This window comes from Nelumbo lutea, chromosome 4 (genome assembly GCF_056320005.1).
Source record: "Nelumbo lutea isolate HS-2025 chromosome 4, American lotus-T2T, whole genome shotgun sequence".
NCBI lineage: Eukaryota > Viridiplantae > Streptophyta > Magnoliopsida > Proteales > Nelumbonaceae > Nelumbo > Nelumbo lutea.
This window is the reverse complement of record NC_142687.1, coordinates 9341262-9356667: the sequence shown is the minus strand read 5'-3', so window position 1 is coordinate 9356667 and position 15406 is coordinate 9341262. Positions and strand designations below refer to the sequence as shown.

Below are 15406 nucleotides of genomic sequence, written 5' to 3'. Positions count from 1 at the left end.
TATGGGCACTCTTTGAGGAGTTTGCTGAGGAACATTTCATTAGCCCAAGGATTAATTCCACATTCTTAACTTTGATACCTAAAAAGGGAGATGCTATTCAACCAAGAGATTTCAGACCTATCAGTTTGGTGACTAGTATCTATAAGATAGTGGCCAAAGTAATTTCCTTGAGGTTAAAAATGGTTTTGTCCTTTCTAATAAGTTAATCACAAGGGGCTTTCATCCAAGATAGACAAATCATTGATCAAGTCCTAATAGCTAATGAGTGTGTGGAGGATTTTAAGAGAAGGGGAATGAAAGGTTTCATTTATAAATTGGGTTTGGAGAAAGCGTGTGATTTAGTAGATTGATCATTTTTTATGGAAATCTTGAGGAATATTGGGTTTGGAGATAGGTGGTGTGGGTGGATTGAAGGTTGTTTGACAACTGCTCATTATTCAGTGCTAGTTAATGGATTGGTTAGAGATTTCTTTTCAGCTACTAGAGGTTTGCGACAAGGGGATCCTTCTCTCCCTTCCTCTTTACCTTGATAGCAGATGTTTTTAGGAGACGTATCTTGAGAGCAGGCATGATGGATTTGATTAGAGAATGGAGGGTTGGAAGAGAGGGCGTTTTTGGTAACACACTTACAGTTTGCAGATGGCACTATCCTCTTTTGTGTGACTGGGGACCCTTGGATAGCAAGAAATTTGAAAGGGGTGATAAAACTATTTGAGGTTGTGTCAAAGCTAAAAATCAAATTTCAAAGGAGTTGTGTAGTGGGGCTGAATTTAGAGGAGGAATTGGGTGAGGTAGCTGAGGAGTTAGGTTGTCTGATTTCTAGTTGGCCTTTGAGATATTTGGAGGTGTGCTAGGGCTGCACTGGTTTGGATTGTTTAGGAGGAAAGAAATGCCAGGATTTTTGATGAGGAGAGGAATGAGGTAATTGTATGGGAGTGTTTAATTAATAGAGCAATCAATTGGGTGAAAACCTTGGAACTATTTTCTTCTTTTTCCTTTGATGATTTATGGAGAAATTAGTAAGTGGTGGCCAAAAGTTCTAGCACGAGACCTAAACCATCTATAGAGTGGAAGCCTCCTCAAGAGGGTATCATTAAGCTCAACTTTGATGGTAGCAGTTTAGGCAATCCGGGTCCTTCTGGTGTTGGGGGAGTGTTCAGAAATACAGACGGACTAATCATTGCTTTATATTCTGGACCTATAGGAGTAGGGTGTAGAGAAGATGGGCTGAATGGCCCATAGACTGTCATTTCATGTTATGTTATGTTTCTCTCTTTGTTGTGGGCCTGGGCCTTATTCTGGGCCCATACTCTGTAATATTCTGTTTTTTTTGTATTTTCCTGCTCACTCAAGGGCCTCTCTGTAATTTGTCAAAGATTAACTTATTAATAAGATGTTTAGAGTGTTAGAGAGGAGTAATGTTCGAACCTCTTACTCTCTAACACTCATTGCCGCCAGCTCTCTCTTCTCTTCCTCTCTTGTTTGTTCATTTTCTGGTTTGCATCTAATCTCAAACAGTTCCATACATCAAGTGGGCTGTTTTTCAACTTGGTATCAGAGCGGGCCATTGCTTGGCATGTCCCTCATGTGGTTCTAGTTCAGCCAACTACATGAGGAGGTTCTAGGGCTGAAAGTTTACAGTCATCCGCCTGGTTCTTGGAGGTCATTGGAGGGTGCCCAAGTTTCTATACACTTGGAGAAGGGTTCGGTGACCAGGAAGAATCAGAGAGCAAGTTGTTTGGCCTGATTTGAAATCAGAGAAAAGGACTTTCAAAGTTATCTCAGAGAACAAGTGTTTGGCCTGGTTTATAGTTCAAACCAGTGACTCTCTTGTTGTAAGTCTTTTCTCAGTCCTTTGCTGAGTTATTTTTTGTTGTTTGGGAGGACTATTAAAGCATTCAAAGCCCACATACATTCGGCCCACTGTTGCTGAACTGTTTTTTTGGGTTGTTTTGGAAGTGCTATTCGGCTGATTATTGGACTGCCGAGTTGCTGAAATTGATCTAAAACTAAGTGGCACTAGTCTCATCTTCATCCCAGCCTCTTCTTGGACCTATACTGAACACCTTGAAGTGATTTCTTCTAGTTAACAGTAGGCTGTTAACTACTGCACACTGAGTGTTCGACAAAAGGTCTCTTAAGGACTGTGGCCCTGTTTTCTTCTCTTTGGGACAACGGCTGTTGAGAACCTGAAATACCTTGTGATTGGAGGTTTGTTGGGTGTCCTTTAAAGGGTGAAACAGTAAAGAAAAAACTACCACCGAACTGGACTGTCACAGTTATCAAGTCTGAACTGATTCTGTGAGCTAGTTGTTGTTGCCTATTCAGCTCAAACTAAACTCATCAAGACCCCAGTACCTTGAGAAACCCATTAAAATCCTAATTGGAGCCTTTACATGATGGATTTCCCAAGCCTTGAAAACAAGAATGCTGCTGAATATGGACAGATTTTGGGAACCCCAACTGATTCTATGCTGGCTGTAACTACAGTTAAGCTTGATGGGACCAACTACTTGGCTTGGTCACAATCAGTGAAAATCCACATTTGTAGCAAAGGAAAATGGGGTTTTATTTCTGGGAGCAAGAAAGCTCCTCCAGAGGATGATCCATCTTATGAGAGATGGGTACAAGAAAACTACACAGTGATTGGGTGGCTTGTGAACTCAATGCAGCCACAGATTAGTCAGCATTATCTGTGGATGAACTTGGCTAAAGAAATCTGGGATAGTGTTGCAGAAACTTACTCCCAGAAGTTGAATGTTGCCAGAGCTTACAAACTGAGAAGTGATGTGAAGAATCTAAGACAGGGGGAGAAGTCACTTGCAACATACTTCTCAACCCTAAAATCTATATGGCAAGAGATTGATTTGATAGAGGCCGTGACATGGGATACTCCTAAGGATGCTGCAACATATAGGAAATTGGTGGAAAGGAATAGGGTCTTTGAGTTCTTGACAGGGCTGAATTCTGAATATGACATTACAAAGCAAAACATCTTGTCCAAGGAAGATGTTTCATTGTCTCAAGCATATACTTTGGTCAGCAGTGAAGAAAGTAGGAGGCAAGTGCAGGTTCAAGGGGTCAGTATCAATGATCATTTTGCAAACATGGGAATCAAACCCAAAGGGGTTATAGGAGCTCCCAGTGGCACAGGAAAGAAGGAGGTGGTGTGTGAATATTGCAAGAAGCCGAAACACACTAAGGACAAGTGCTGGAAATTGCATCCCAGTCTTGTCCCTATCCGATTCCAGAAGAAGAATGACAGTAGAAAGACAGGAAGTGCACATACAGCCACAAGTACAGATACAGAGTTTGAGTCTGCAAGTGCACAATTGGCAGCCATGAAAGCTGAATATGAGAAGTTTGGAAGGATGATCAGCCAGCTTGAAGGTGTAACTTCATCATCCAACCCTTCTGTAGGTCCAGCCACCACTGCATTTGCTCACTCAGGTATAAGGGCTTCTGCTAACCATGCATCTACCTCAGGTAATCCCAAGACCCCTTGGATCATTGACTCAGGTGCTTCTGATCACATGACCAACCTTTCCACTTTGTTTGTGTCATATGATTTGCTTCCTGGTCGTGACAAAATCACCTTAGCTGATGGTTCTCTTGCCCCTATTTCTGGCAAGGGAACTGTCAAGCCTACAGACTCTTTACTCCTATCTTCCACTCTTCATGTACCTAAGTTAAATACCAATTTGTTATCTGTAAGTAGCTTGACCAAGTCATTGAATTGTTGTGTAACATTTTTCCCTTCTCACTGTGTGTTTCAGGACCTGAAGTCTCGGAAGGTGATTGGGAGTGGCCATGAAGCGAATGGAATATACTTGCTCGACACCCCTGGCCAATGCTTTGATCATCCCAAGAATGTTGCTTTTGGTTCTACTTCTTCAGAGTCTGTCAGTCAAATTATGTTGAGTCATTGTCGGTTGGGTCATTTACCTTTTTCTGCTTTAAGTCATTTGCTTCCCAAACTGTTTAAGGGAGTCAGTGTGTCCAGTCTCAATTGTGAGTCATGTCAGTTGTCAAAGCATTGTAGAAAAAATTACCCTGTGAGCAATAAAAGATCCTCTTTTCTTTTTCATATTGTACACTCTGATGTGTGGGGGCCTTACCACTTATCCTCTATGGGGGGCTACAAATACTTTATCCTGTTTATTGATGACTTTTCTAGATTCACTTGGATATACTTAATGAAATCCCGAGACGAAGTCCCGAGACTTGTGAGGCAATTTCATGAGCTTGTTTTAACTCAATTTGGTACCAGAATTAAGGTTTTCAGATCTGACAATGCAAAAGAGTATTTTGAGAAGAGCTTATCCTTGTATCTCACTGACATGGGGGTTATTCACCAAAGCTCCTGTGTTAGAACCCCTGAACAAAATGGAGTTGCTGAGAGGAAAAATAGACATATTGTTGAAGTTGCAAGGAGCCTTTTATTTGCTTCACATGTTCCCACAAGATTTTGGGGTGATGCTGTACTTACTGCTACCTATCTCATAAACCGTATGCCATCCAGGGTTTTAGGGTTTAAATCCCCCTTCAGTATTCTTCATCCAGATAAGGATCTCTTCCCAATTCCTCTTCGTGTGTTTGGTTGTACCTGTTATGTTCACATTCCAAGTGTGCAGAGACACAAGTTTGAACCAAAAGCCCACAAATGCATCTTCCTTGGTTACTCCCCCACACAAAAGGGTTATTGTTGTTTTGATCCAAAGGCTGGCACCAGACATGTCTCTATGGATGTTACCTTTGATGAACTTTCTCCTTTTTATGGTTCCTCTCAGGAAGGACATTGTCAACAGGGGGAGAGTCTGTCACAAGTTTTTGCTCTTCCCCTTCCTGTCCCAGTTCAGTCTCTTGACAAATCTGTATCCTCACAAAATGAATCAAAGGAGGATCAGCCACTTCATTCCTCTTGTCCTAGTGCTCCTATTTCTTTACCTCCTCGTCCTACCCATAATCCCAAAGTGTATCAAAGGCAGAGATCCAGGAATGAGCAAGTGGTTTCCCTTACAACAGATGAGGCTCATACCCTCCCAATCACAGATGAGATAACAGGTATTGCTTCAACTCCCTTGGAATCCCCCTTCCCAGATCTTGATGTCCCCATTGCAGTTAGGAAAGGAAAGCGGAAGTGCACTGCACACTGCATTTCCAAACACCTTTCTTATGACCTACTTTCCCCTTCATATTGTGCCTACCTCTCTTCAGTTGCTTCTAACCCCATTCCTAGGTCTGTATCAGAAGCTTTTGGGATTCTAGAATGGAGAGATGCCATGCAGGCTGAAATGGATGCTCTACATGAAAATGGTACTTGGGAGGTGGTGGATTTGCCTGAAGGGAAGGATCCAGTTGGATGCAAGTGGGTTTTTACCATTAAATACAGGGCAGATGGGACTATTGAGAGGTACAAGGCCAGACTTGTTGCAAAGGGCTACACACAGACATATGGGATTGACTATCTGGAGACTTTTGCCCCTGTTGCTAAGATGACATCTGTGAGGGTTCTTTTATCTCTGGCAGCTCACTTTGATTGGCCTCTCTATCAGTTAGATGTAAAGAATGCATTTCTGAATGGTGACTTACATGAGGAGGTCTACATGTGTCTTACTCCAGGAATGTATGGGAAAGATATGCAAGGAAAGGTATGTAAACTGAAGAAATCTCTTTATGGCCTCAAACAATCTCCTAGAGCCTGGTTTGAGAGATTTAGAGCTGCACTTGTTAAATTCGGCTATGTTCAGACACAGTCAGATCATACTCTTTTTGTGAAGAAAAGTGGGTATCTAGTAGTGTATCTCATTGTGTATGTTGATGACATTATAGTGACTGGTGATGATGCCTCAGGCATTCTGGGCCTTAAGTCTTTCCTCCATACAGAATTTGAGATTAAGGATCTGGGGGAGTTGAGATATTTCCTTGGCATAGAAGTTGCCAGATCCAGGGATGGGATTCTTATTTCCCAGAGGAAATATGTCCTTGATTTGTTGTCTGAAACTGGAAAATTGGGTGCAAGACCAGCTGCAACTCCTATTGATATGAGTCACAAACTTTCAACTTCGGATGGAACTTTGTTGGAAGACAAAGGGGTCTTTCAGAGACTTCTTGGGAAGCTTTTGTACCTGTGCATGACCAGGCCAGATATTGCGTATGCTGTCAGTTGCATTAGCCAGTTCATGCATGCTCCTAGAGATACCCATATGGCAGCAACAGAACGGATTTTGTGCTATCTGAAAGGCTCTCCAGGAAAAGGAATTCTATTTGCCAAACATGGTCATCTGAAACTTGAAGCCTATACTGATGCTGATTGGGCTGGAAATATTGATGATAGAAGATCTACTTCAGGGTATTGCAGTCTGGTGGCTGGTAATGTTGTCTCTTGGAGGAGTAAGAAACAAACAGTTGTGGCTCGATCCTCCGCAGAAGCAGAATATAGAGCCATGGCACATGGAGTCTTGGAATTGTTGTGGCTAAGGTCCTTAATGGAAGAACTTGGGGTAGATCATGACAAACCCATGATGTTGTACTGTGATAATCAGGCTGCCATCAACATTGCTCACAACCCGGTACAACATGATAGAACCAAACATATTGAGGTTGATAGACACTTTATTCGTGAAAGAGTCTCCTCCGGTGAAGTGTGTCTTCCATTCATTACTTCTGAAGGACAATTGGCAGATTTTCTCACCAAGGGCATTTCCAAGGCAAGGCTTCAACATGACACTGGCAAGCTGGGCATGATTAACATCTATGCTCAGCTTGAGGGGGAGTGTAGAGAAGATGGGCCGAATGGCCCATAGACTGTCATTTCATGTTATGTTATGTTTCTCTCTCTGTTGTGGGCCTGGGCCTTATTCTGGGCCCATACTCTGTAATATTCTATTTTTTTGTATTTTCCTGCTCACTCAAGGGCCTCTCTGTAATTTGTCAAAGATTAACTTATTAATAAGATGTTTAGAGTGTTAGAGAGGAGTAATGTTCGAACCTCTTACTCTCTAACACTCATTGCCGCCAGCTCTCTCTTCTCTTCCTCTCTTGTTTGTTCATTTTCTGGTTTGCATCTAATCTCAAACAGTTCCATACATCAAGTGGGCTGTTTTTCAAGGGATTCAGTTAATGCAGAAATTAGAGCTGTGGTACAAGGAGCTGAATTTTCCAGAGAGCTGAATTGTGAACAGCTGTTAATTGAAGGTGATTCCAAGCTGGTGATCCAGTGGTTAAAAGAACCAGAAACAGCAGCCTGGTCCTATAAAGGGGCTTTACGAAGGTTTAAATGGCTAACTACAAAGTACAAACATGTCAGTTCAATTCCAATGGGAAAGAAGATCAGCAAATAGGTTAGCAGATTCACTAGCTAAACAAGGGGTGCATAGGAACCAGATGTATTGGGCTAAACTGTAATTCTGTGTTTTATTCTGAGGCTGCATCTCGTGTCTCATCTTGGGAACTTTCTGTGTATCTTTTTGCCTCTAATCTATTAATAAAATCACTCATTATTCATCAAAAAAAAAAAAAAAACAAGTTGACCATTGAGGTTTGGTTACCGTCTCAGTTAAGGATGAAATTAAACTTTGATGGATGCTCATCAGGTAATCCAGGCCAGTTGGGAGTTGGGGGTGTCTTCAGAAATGAGGAAGGAAGAGTTTTGGCCCTTTACTCGGGCCCGATAGGGGTGGGAGATTTCTTTGAGGGCAGAAGTCATGGCCTTACTTCAAGGACTGAAATTGACAAAACAATGGGGTATGCAACACTTAGAAGTGGAAGGAGACTCCAAGCTGGTAATAGGGTGGATGCAATGTAGAAACTTGGAGTATGGTCACTTAGACGGCCTCTAAGAGATTATTAGCTTAGCAAAGGAACTTGGGTGCAATTTAATTGGGTAGGAAGGCTAGCAAATGGAATGGCTGACACATTAGCTAAGCAAGGAGTTATTAGGGAGACTTTGTCTTGGGCTTGTATGTAAGACTTTTTATTCTGATTTTCCACCCATCCTTCGGGTGGTGATAACTGTACTCTCCTTTTAATATCTTTAATGAAAGTTACTGTTTCTTATAAAAGAACAAGTTGACCATTGAGACCAGACAACTTTACAAGATTACAATCGTGCCCAGAACAATTATTGTTTATATAATTCTGAATTTCTTGCTGATCAAAAAATAAGTTGATCATTGAGGGGGACTCTATGACATAGTGGTGGGCTGGTTAAAGAATCCTGACACAGATCTTTGAAAGTATAGGGAGGTTCTCAAAAGGTATCAGTGGTTAACCTCCAATGTGGAGGTAAATGTTCAATGGGAAAGGACAACAGCAAATGCGATAGCTGATGGTTTAGCGAAACAGGGGGTGCATAGGGGCAGTTTTTTTTGGGCATAATTGTATCTCTTGTGCGATTCTTGAGGTTGCATCTTATGCCTCTTGTTAGGGTTTTTGTAATATTGTACTTCAGTTGCTTAATATGATTTAATGACTTCTACTTATCATAAAAAATGAGAGTTCAGAAACTAACAAGGATTTTAACAAAATAGAGAAAAAATGAGAAGAAAAGATGAAGTCATTAATCCAAGAAATGGAAGGGGGCTCTACCAGATCCTTTCTTTGGCCAGAATTGGAGGTAATCTTCTGGCGGTAATCTTCTTTCTCACCTGATGGGGAAAGGAGGCAGACCATAACAGCTTTGCACTGTTAGAGATCATTTTAATTAACAAAACTCTGAATTATAAAAATTAAAAGTAGAACAATAGATATGGACATGAAAATAAAAAACTCTCTAAGAAATAGAACTCGGCCTACTTATATATAAACAACCATGGTATGAAGCATTCTTATATTTGGTTTGTTCTCTTACAGTGTTCATATTTAACTTTTCACATGCAGGACAAACAAGCAAGAGTGTTAGAGAATTAGCTGGTGCAGCTCTTTTATGTCTTTCCTTTACCCCAAAAAATTTACATAACCTAGGGATGTCAAAGGTAAGATTGTAAAAATATGCTTTATGATAAGATACTTTATTTGGTTTTATTATGCTTTTGAATTAGGAATATTGTACTTTGCTTTCAGGAATTACTGGACCTGCATGCTATGCATGAAGATGTTTTGCTTGAAGCAGCTGAATCTTTGCAGCTCTCAAGAAATATTCTGCTAGCACTTCTTTCTCTGCAATCTTGGAAACCCTTCATGCAACGCTGGATGAGGGCAGTTGTTATGTTTATTGATGCTAAGGCTCCATCCAGTGTGTTGAATAAAACTTCAAAGGCAGCTAATGATATTTTCAAGGTTTGCTGTCCCTCCAACAGATCACTGTACAGATGGTGCTTGAAATTAATTCCAGAAAAGAAAAACATTAGGTCCATCATCTTTTCTTTTTTGCCAGATTAGTATAAAATATGTTGTAATTCATGTAGATTACTTTATCTGCTGCTGTCACTTGTGAGATTCCTTCTTAGCCTATATGTGGCTTTGCATTGTATTCTATTAAATGCATAGGTTTTAAACAACAGTATAATAATTTCCTAGTTTATGCAGATTCTTTGTAGAATTGCAGAAGAATCTATCCCCCGATCTGCTGAGAACATGGCACTAGCCATGGGTGCATTTTGTGTGGTAAGAATTTTTATACCTTGTGGTCCTTGCTATGTATTCTCATAAATGCTTTTGAATGTGAGCATTGCTGAAAATAGCCTTCCTTTTCCAGATCCTAATAGATAAACATGTTAGGTCAAAGTTATTCCTGTTTTTGATTGGTAACCAGATTAAAAGAATTATGTTATTCCTTTCATTGCCATTATTTTGTTATATAGTAAAGGAAAGCTTACAGTGAAGGGGATATATTCCCAGATACATGTCAAAATGATTGATATGATGGTACTCGGTTTTGAGAAATCCATCAAAACAGAAAAGAAGTATGAATACAATCACATGCTACTAATAAGAAAGAAGGGAAATGCAGCCCAAGTCAAATAACATAAAAAAATGCTCTTTCAATATTAGGACTCTGTTGATATATTTGCAGTTTGCTGAAATAGGGCTGTCGAATGAGAGAAGAAGACGAAGAAGAAGAAGAAAAGAAATGAAATGGGCGGCAGAATAATGCTCAGCCAGCCCTAATCTATTATATATAAGGACATTACATAATGTTACATAAATAGACAAGAATGCCCCTGATTAGTGATGGGACACCTAGTCAAAATAAACACTAAATAAGATTAGGCCCAGTAACTAAGGCCCAATAACTAATGACTTAAGACCCAACAAAGATAAACATACAAATTAAGACAGTCGAACCAACATTTGCTTTGTTTTTTATTTTGTGCTAGTTTTTTCTTTGTTATAGGGAATAATGGCAACCGCAGATAAACTGACCATTTTATTGTAATTAGAAGTTGACTTATAAATGGAATTGAGGCACATGTCTCATGCTTTTTGGTTGGTTCTCTTTTGTATATTCTCTCTTCTTCTTACATAATACATGGTATACTTTTCACTTATAATTCTAAGTAACCGATTAGAGATTAAACCAGTGACTTGTATAAATTCTTCTAAGAATTTCTGGCAAGGCTAGCAATTAGACCACTAGCTGAGTTTGGAATCAATTAGAATGAGGAGTTTATTCTGGATGCCAACTCCCTAGCCTCCACGATAGGATGTCTCAATATCCATTCTATTAGGAATAAGGCACAACAAAGAATTCTCCTGAGGGTCATGCTGTTTCTTTTTTCTTTTTTCTATTTGAGCCTCAAGTAGGAGGGGCTAAGGTTCTTTCAGCTGTGACAGTGCAGATGACAAAAATCTTCACTGGGCCAAACAAGTGATACTTGGTACAGATAAAAGAGATTCCCATTCCAAGCTGCAAAACTGCAAGAACAGAAAAGATGACAGATGCTTTCACAGAGGGTCAGATGCTGTTTTTGATACTAGGTTTTATTTTACCAGTTTCCATGGGATATTGTCTTCTAAGTAGAAGTCAGGGGGAGGGGGGCAGAACCATTGTCACTACTTCAAGGGGCTTTCTTATTGGCTTTTGTTGTACTTGAGGCATCACTGAGGGAGACTCTAGATTGTGATAAATTGAATAAGAAGCATATTGAGTGGTCCTTGGAGGTTGTTGAGCATCAGGTTATAAAACTGAGATTTTTAACCTCCAGGTCGAATCCATTTTGGGTATGGAGGTCTGCTAATTTTTGGGCAAAAGTGGAATCGGTTTATGAGGACCAATCTATTCAATGAAACTTTTTTGCAGTATAGATATACACATTTATGTCCTTCAGCTGCCTGTATGCTTCTTCCTATGCTTTGTACTTTTTTTTTATTATTAATAGTAAATTCTTTTAAAAAAGTTACTGTTTATATACAGTACAGTCCTTCACTCCAAGTTACTTAGAGAGGTAGGAGAAAAAAAGCTTCACAGCCATTGGCTAACAGAATAAAAAAGTCCAAGTTTAAAACATATTACAGAAGTTCCCCTGGGCCTAGCACCTTCATTCTAATTCTCTTTTGTTAACCCTCTACCTGGCTAAACTGTCTGCTAAGCTGTTAGTGGACCTGGGAATTCAACTGAATAAACATTTCAGACAGGAAGATAAACCATTGCTCTTGTGATTTGGATCTTAAACATTAAGTTCCTAAAGTCTTCGATAGACACCAACTGATCACAACTTGTCAATCTCTCACAACAACCAAGCTACCCCTGTCCCTACAACTCATTAATAATTAATACAATTTTTTATTGTTAAATAGAAAAATCCTTGGTGGAGATTTTGTAATTCTCATTCTCAAATAACCAAAAGTGATTATTTCACATTACGTCCGATTGCCTGTAGTACTACTAATACTTGTGAAGCCTGTCGTGCAGTTGTGGGTTTTCTATGGTCCTATTTGGTTGCGATAGAAAAATATGTTATTTTTTCCCATGCTATTACCATGATCTGGTCTTTTGTACTCATTTCATTTAACATGTTTTCTTATGGGCAGGTTTTACCTCCGTCTGCTCATGCAGTGGCATCATCTGCCTCAAAGTTCCTGTTGAAGTGGTTGCTTCAGTACGAGCAGGAACATAGGCAGTGGGCTGCTGCAATTGCACTTGGGTTTGTCTCAATTGGTTTGCATGCAACTGATTACAAGCAGAAATTTCAAATCATTAGTGGACTTCTTAAGGTGGATAGAATTCTGATACAATATTGTTTGAAATGTTTACTACGTGGATTTATTTTACACATGGTATTTTTTTTATTGTACATGTTCTTTTTTTTGCCCATTATGTTCCTCTGGAGGTGGCGCAGTAGTTGCAATGGAGTGCTAGGATGGAATTGGAATCATTTCCTACTCCCACCTTGATTTCCTGGAATTCAAATAGCTACCCCCTCTCCCCAACACAAAAAAAAAAAAGGAACTCCAGATCAAACAAAAACCAAGAATTGAAGGGGAAGACATTTCAAATAAGGCTTAACTTTGAGAGTGAATCCAAACAGTAAAATTTAGACATTTCCCAAATATCCACCCCCACCTAAAAGCAGCTGCATCTTTGTTAACAAAAGCATATTTATTATGAGAATGTTAATTATTATAAATAATGATAGAGAGAAGTAAGGTGATCCTTCAATGGTTTGTGTCTTAGATTGAAGATGAAAAGGTAATGGAGGTTTGAATCTTTAAATTGCATATTTGTAACTAGAGCTCCTATTCGTAATGAAACCATCCAAGTCAATGATTGTTTACCTAGCTTTTCAAAAATATGAAAACCAGGGTTCTATGATCAAATGTTTTAAAAGCTCAAGGTGAAAGAAAAGCACAAGGGCCTTTTAGCACCAGAGGTGCAATGCACAAGGTGTGAGGTGAGGTATATGCCTTTCTGAAGCAAGGCACTAATTTTTGAGTTATCCATTTTCCTTTTTCAGTATATCTTTAATGTACAAATATTTTTAATATTAAATGTTTGGGTATTAAAATACCACCGAACTGGTTGTCTCCAGGAATTATTTTTAATTGGGTCCTATTTTCTGAATTTATGCACTATGAATTATATATTAAAATGGATTACTGCTGCTGCCACATTTTTCTTGGTGGTTTACATTCTTTCAGGTTCTTTCTGATAGCAAAAGCATTCTTGTCAAAGGAGCCTGTGGGGTTGGCCTGGGTTTTATTTGTCAAGATCTTCCTACTGGTGATGAAGCTGCTGATGATTTTAATTTGGTAGAAGAGACTGACCGGATGAAGGAAGCCAACTTACTTGGAAAGATTGTTAGGACCCTAGCTCTGAAGATATGCCAGTTTATTCCATCTTCGTCTTATTCTCTGCAGAGTCTTTGTGATTATTTTCCCGTAGACATAGATCATCAGGATGGATGTGGAACTTCTGAATTGTCTTACAATAACAGTAATAATATGGGGGAAGATGTCTGGGGTGTTGCAGGACTCATCCTTGGTCTAGGAAATTCTGTTAGCGCAATATACAGATATGGGGCCCATGACGCCTTGCTCAAGATAAAGGCCTTGATTACATCATGGATTCTGTTTGTGGATCCTGGTCTTCAAAACCCTTGTGGCGGTAATGAGAAGCCGGAGATATCATTATCAGTGGGTTCCTGTCTTGCACTGCCAATTGTGGTTGCCTTTTTCCAGAGGGTAGAACTCATAGATGATGGTGAACTAGATCATCTAGTCAATGGCTACAGAGAACTAATTTCTGAACTTCTTTCTGTAAAAAAATCTGGAAATTTCCATCAGAGTTTGTTGATGGCATCATGCCTTGGAGCAGGAAGCCTCCTCTCATCCATTTTAAGTGAAGGATCACATCCTATTAAAGCTGAAGATGTCAAAAGCTTGATGGAATTGTTTAGGAGATGTTACACCAATCCTTATCCTTCTATAATTCATTTAGGTGGGATGCTTGGAGTTGTTAATGCATTGGGTGCTGGTGCAGGGATTCCTACTGGTGTATATTCTTGGCCCTCCAATTTGCAAGCTGCACATGAGCAAAAGGTGATTACACTCTACCAGATACTATTCCCTAGTTCATTGGCACAATTAATTGTATCTAGTTTTGGTTGACAGGATTCACCTTATATCAGAGGGCCTATTCTTTCATGTCCTGTTTGTGAGCCACTATCGACATCCTACATGCAAGAGCTGTTCCTAGTTGCACAGGATTCGAAGGACCAGCAACTAAGAAGACATGCTGCCTGGGCTCTTTCATTTCTTAGACATCAATGGTGGTCCAAGGAATTCCAAGCTGTGAAAAATAATCCTCAGAGTAACCTAAATGATCACATGCCTGTTTCACAAAGTTTTTCAGAGGACAGTACAGTCTTGAAGCTTAGCATGTGGCTTTTGGATCTTGACTGTTCTGGGGTAGGTTTTCTTTTACCAGCTTTTAAATGTTAATTGAGATGAGATGCTTTAATATGTTTTTGTTTCTGTAGATGTATTCTTTTCCTATGAAATATGGTTTTTTTTTGGCACCTTACGTAAGCTGTTTGTTCATATTTGCTTATTCTCATATGACATGTTATCAATTTTTAGATCAATAAATTGCTATCTGCATTTTTTTATCAATAACTCAACCTTTTATTAATTAATATAAAGGAATGTACAATACATTAAATACAACCAGACTGTGAGAGATAAAACCTTTTATCTCTCCCCCTACAATCAGATCCCTTGCAGTTATTCCCAGAAAAATGAACCTCTCTCCACCCTTTGTTTAGCTAAGGCATCTGCTACAGAATTTCTATTTGCATTTTCCAAAACCAGAATCAAGATTAATCTATCTATTTGTCTTTAGAAGCTCCAATCAAGAAGTGTACATTTGATGTGAAAGCTTACTTGTGGAGTACATTATCTCCATTTTGTGAAAAGGATCAATTATGTGCCAGTTTTGAGACCCAGAACATGTATAAAGATGATAGTGAAGATCCCTCTTGATCACAGTTTTAAAAGGCACTGAGGCTGGCATACAAGAGAGAGGCATAGACACAATTGTTGAATACACTCATAGTTTGGAGGCACTTAGGTTTTGCCTAGTACCATCATACACTCTTACCGTTTAAGCCAAATTTTTAAAATGAGATGTTATAAATAGGAGTGCGAGTATTGATAAAAAAAATAAATGGAAGTGTGAGAACCATTTCATTGTGTTCACAATTACATATTAAACATTAGAAGAGATGAGGAAAACCTTCCTCATTGTTTTCAGGCTCCATTGGGATTGGGGATTCTTTGAGAGCTGAGATCTATGCTGTATTTGGAAGGTATTAGAAAGAGCAAGGAACTGATATACAAAAATTACTTATTGAAGGGGACTCAAAGTTGGTGTTGAGCTAGCTGGATGCAGAGGGGAAGTGGCCTTTGGAAGTTCGCTAATGAAAGACAGGAAATCAAATGACTAACTAGGGGGGTGGAAATACAA

The 15406-nt window shown here is 39.4% G+C and overlaps 1 protein-coding gene across 1 annotated transcript in view; it reads left to right on the top strand.

Annotated features, from left to right (window-relative positions):
* The window catches only part of RST1 (ARM repeat superfamily protein), a 94265-nt gene that overhangs the window by 57375 nt on the left and 21484 nt on the right, over nt 1-15406 (top strand). The window contains exons 16-21 of the mRNA XM_088982878.1: nt 8881-8975; nt 9064-9279; nt 9529-9606; nt 11974-12156; nt 13081-13980; nt 14053-14349. Coding sequence (XP_088839004.1) covers nt 8881-8975; nt 9064-9279; nt 9529-9606; nt 11974-12156; nt 13081-13980; nt 14053-14349 — 1769 coding nt within the window. The remainder of the gene's footprint in view (nt 1-8880; nt 8976-9063; nt 9280-9528; nt 9607-11973; nt 12157-13080; nt 13981-14052; nt 14350-15406) is intronic.